General features: G+C 39.0%; 1 protein-coding gene across 4 annotated transcripts; it reads right to left on the reverse strand.

The window, feature by feature from the left end:
* Positions 1-215: 215 nt before the first annotated feature.
* LOC124144995 (kelch domain-containing protein 9-like) lies at positions 216-4,300 on the reverse strand. 4 transcript variants are annotated; one of them, XM_046514627.2, is made up of 3 exons: positions 4,161-4,300; positions 3,066-3,146; positions 216-2,743 (listed from the first exon to the last, which is right to left on the reverse strand). In XM_046514627.2, the coding sequence occupies exon 3, from the start codon at positions 2,719-2,721 to the stop codon at positions 1,747-1,749; it is 975 nt and encodes a 324-aa protein (XP_046370583.2). In that variant the 5' UTR covers positions 2,722-2,743; positions 3,066-3,146; positions 4,161-4,300; the 3' UTR covers positions 216-1,746. The 4 variants fall into 4 exon arrangements, with proteins under 4 accessions (XP_046370583.2, XP_046370582.2, XP_046370581.2 ...); XM_046514626.2 differs by lacking the exon at positions 3,066-3,146 and having other exon boundaries at positions 216-2,739; XM_046514625.2 differs by lacking the exon at positions 3,066-3,146.
* Positions 4,301-4,477: the final 177 nt, after the last annotated feature.

A 4,477-nucleotide genomic window follows, 5' to 3' on the forward strand; every position in this document is an offset into this window, starting at 1 on the left:
ACTGTCTGAGTGGGGTATTCATGTTAAACTGCGGCATGGTTTTTCAGTGAGCTAACACTAAATCGGCATCAGTCCGGACTAGTACAAGCAGCCACACACACACACACACACACACACACACACACACATCGCTATATAAGTGCAATAATTTTGGACGTGACGTTAAACCCAATTTCACCTCACCTTGCGATGATACAATCTTGTGTGTTTTTTCATTTCACCCCATTGCAAAACAGAAAGTCAAAGAAAATATAAAGACTATCAGTATTAATTTTGTCTTTTCAGAGAGGCCTAAAGGTATTACAGGTACAACAAATATTGGTGTATTTGATTATGCAAAAAATAATGTCTCTTAAGACTATGCAAAGAAGCAATATTTTGTGACCTTGTATCTATCATACATATAGAATGATGAGAATATTTATGTTTTTATCAGGATAATTTTTTCTGATTTGGCCATTGTAGTATTTTAGTCAATGCTACAGGAATCCATCACATCTGCCATGGTTGGTAATTTGAGTTTTAATTTGTTAATCTGAATAAAGAAAATTGTTGACATTTGTGATGAATTTGTTTATTGGAAAACTTGCTAACATCACAACAATATCACAGAAGACAAAGATTGTGCCCCCCCCAAAAAAACAAAACAAACAAACAAAAACAGAACTCATCTGTGATGTCACAGTGTCTTCATCATGTCAAGCTGACGCCAATCACTGGCCAACCTGACTGGCAGGGATTCAGAGGCTGGTCCCAGCAACAAAAGTTTGCCATGAGAGGATTGGGTGGTCATAATTTGTGACCTGGCTGGACCAATGTCACCATGTTTGCTCATGCTTTCTGTCACAGGTCTGTGTAGCATCTGTCAAGAAGCAGAAATATTGTGCACTTACACACATGAACACACATGAACACACATGAACACACACACCACACACACCACACACACACCTTTCTTTCTCTGACTTGGCATTTCAAGTTTTTAAATTGCTTTCTTGTCACAAAAGTTACAATGTGTTTGTCACAGAGGGTGATAATGCATTGACTTCTTTAACATATGAAATGATCATTTTTAATCGAAGGTAACATTTTGCTTGACAACTGATGCACACATCATGCTGACATGCTGTGATATAACTGAAACACTGTTGACAGGAGCAGAACACCCACCTCACTGACCGTCACAAAAAGGTTTTGAAGTTAACATCACTGTGTAAAGGGTGTAATGGAAATTCTGGACTGCTATACATGTTGTGCTTTAAGAAGTGATGTGTTACAGGTCACGGGAGAAATAATTAGTCAATCCCAATAATGTCTCTAAAGCCAAAATGTTTTTCTTTCTCATTTCTATGGAATAATGATGTACGTGTGAACGACATGTATCTACGAAGGAGGATTTGCTGTGTCATGATTTTTGTTGGGGAAAACCACTGTTTTGCCCACTGGGGGTGAGTTAACAGTATTAAAGTTGCATCACAGTGTGTCAATTTCATCTGGAGGGAAGCCCAAGGTGAAACTGGTCTTGGACTTTTATGACTTAGTCGGTACCCCAGCTCACTGGTTCTACCAAACCATGACACATGACCATAGTCAATCTGGGATTCCAAACCCACAATCAAAGGGAGACGACTCCGCACAATAAATGACAGTACTTCAGACTACTGCTCCACCAACTAACGCTGGACCAAAACTGAATACAACCAATAGATTCAGGAAGCAAACCCATCATATATACTTTTACCAAGGTTAAACAGCAAGTTTGAGCAAATCTCCACACACTGATGTTTTACCAGTAATTCCCCCATGGATGTACACATACTCTCCATCAGTGAAACAAATGTGCCCAGCTCTTTTAACCTGACAGTCTCCCAGTTTGTAAAATGTTATTTCTGGTTTCAACTTGACATAGAACATTTCACCAACAGGTTCTCTACTCCGGCCATCAAACGTTTCTCCACCATGAACAAATATGATGTCAGGCCCACACATGGATACATGATGTCTACGACCACATGGTAATTTAGACATGGGTCTTAACTCTTTACTCAGAGTTTTGAGAGTTTTCAAAGATGATGCTGGGCCGATTGACCCATCGGAGAACCCGTTTTGAAACTCTATCAAGTTATCATCTCTGCCACCGATAACATAAAGTTTTGATCCTATGATGTGTGTGGTGTGACCAGATCGTGACGTAGTTGACCTGCTGTATTCAGAAAAAGTAAATCCCTTTTCAACACTGCCTTGTAGTAAGTAAGCATTCCCAGTCCGTCTTTGGGTACGTCTGCTTCCCTCCCTCCCAAGAATCATGATGCTGCCATCACCCAAACGATTAGCAGTATGGGAGCTGAGTCCTGCGTCATGCGGGAAGCCACTTTGTTCCGGACACAGCCAGACATTAGCTGCTGTATCGTAGGCATACAGTGTTCCAGTTCGGGATTTGCCATTCCAGCCTCCAATGAGAAGAACGTATCGATCATTTAATGCTACACAGGCATGATGACTGAGTGTTGGACTTCCAGAAGTATGCACTACTTCCCAAATTTGCTGAGATAGGTTAAGTCGGTGAAATTTGCCTGATGGGTGTGTACTTCCTTGAGTAGTTATGCCACCATGTAGATACAAACAGTTTTTGATGATGCAGCCAGTGTGAAATGCCAGTTCTGGACCTAGAGGTACAATTGGTTCCCAGTTTAGCTTGACCTCCACCTTTGCTGCTGCCATGGTTGATGCTTGCTCATTCTATCTGAAACAAATGTGGATCTCAGTTACAGTTGTTCCATCCACAGGTTCTACACTCAATTTTTGACAACAAAACATGCAAAATCCTGAAAAACTTTTTAAATATCGTTGCCATGGAAACCAAAATGTTTGAAGCAAAAAAACCTTAATGGCACCCATTTTTATGAAGAAAAAAATGAGTTCTTTCAATTTGAATATAAAAAATGCCATTTACCTTTCAATTTTAATCAAACGAATTCATTGTTCCGTTGATGACTTCAGGTTTATCAACATCTACAGTTAATAGACAGATCAAGTGGTGCTTGAGAAGTCCTAAATATGATTACCTTTCCACCAATGGTTGGTTGGTTGTTTTGTTGTTTAACGCCGCACACAGCAATATGACGGCGGTCTGTAAATAATCAAGTCTGGACCAGACAATCCAGTGATTGACATCATGAGCATCGATCCACGCAATTGGGATCGATGACATGCATCAACCAAGTCAGCGAGCCTGACCACCTGATCCCGTTAGTTGCCTTTTATGACAAGCATAGTCGCCTTTTACAGCAAGCATGGGTTGCTGAAGACCTATTCTACCCCGGAATCTTCACGGGTCTCCACCAATGGTCATTATCATTACACCAACTTGAAGCTTCTAAAGTGGTTAATGAGATTAGATCAGTTTTGATGGAAATGTGCATACGTGAAAAAGTAAGTTGTGAGGTATGTTTTCATTGCCTATTGAATATCTTTCCTTGTGTAGCTTAATTTCGCAACATAACTCCAGCGGCAAGTGGCAAACACATTGATGTCTTCAGTGGGCGTTGAAGTGTCTACCTTGATCACGTCATTAACGCATGGTCATGTATTGTTTTGTGGATGGAAAAGAGGTAAGGCTCGAAAACGTGTGACATGGATCACAGGGCCATGTAACTAATCATGATAATAAACAAAATCGCCAAACAACTTGTCTGCGAGTTTGTTATTATTATATTAGTTACATATGGCCCTTTGCATGGATATATAAATCAGATGTTGACTTGAAAGAGTCTTTTGGACATGCATAACAGTGATAAAACACTAGTCTGCTAGCCCGCTCCAACTACAAATTACTCATTTCTCAAAAATTGTTTTAACATCACAAGGGCATTATATCTTCAGCTGGGCAAGTAAAACTTTCCAGTTTAGTAAAACTGACCCTGCATAATCGGGCACAAACTTTCATGAATGACTGCAGCACAAAACTTAATACACATAAATGAATCATGTGAGAATCTGTATAAAACATGGATCTTTCTAATTTTCCACTGACTAAAATGATTTATAAAATTGTAATACACTTGGGAATTTTAGGGCCTCGAAAACAGGTGACACGTACATGGTTACCAACAACAAACCAAATACACATTTTTGAGATGAAATCTCACAAATGACAGTACCTTATCGTGTCTGTTTTTGGTAGTTAAATGTATGTTTTAGACAATGGGGACAATGCCACATTCCTCACATGTTGTCAGAATGTTTGAAAAAGTATTTCAGACTAAATTCTAACTTTGTTACCGCCCTTGACTTTCAACGATTCGATTCATAAATACTATTTTGGTTTCGTATAAATCGGTTGATAAATGATAATACATTCTCTAAATAGATTCTAGATATATAAAATATATATGTAAATAATTCCCACTTTGATGGTTGTAATGAAGCTTTTATACAAGAAACTGATTGGATAAAGATTAGCTTTACATATTGAAAT

The sequence above is a fragment of the Haliotis rufescens genome, unplaced genomic scaffold (assembly GCF_023055435.1).
Source record: "Haliotis rufescens isolate VD_foot unplaced genomic scaffold, xgHalRufe1.0.p SCAF_55, whole genome shotgun sequence".
NCBI classification, from domain to species: Eukaryota; Metazoa; Mollusca; class Gastropoda; order Lepetellida; family Haliotidae; genus Haliotis; species Haliotis rufescens.

Excerpts from the sequence above, each read along its gene's own strand:
- LOC124144995 (XM_046514626.2), bottom strand. The coding sequence starts at position 2,721 with ATGGCAGCAGCAAAGGTGGAGGTCAAGCTAAACTGGGAACCAATTGTA.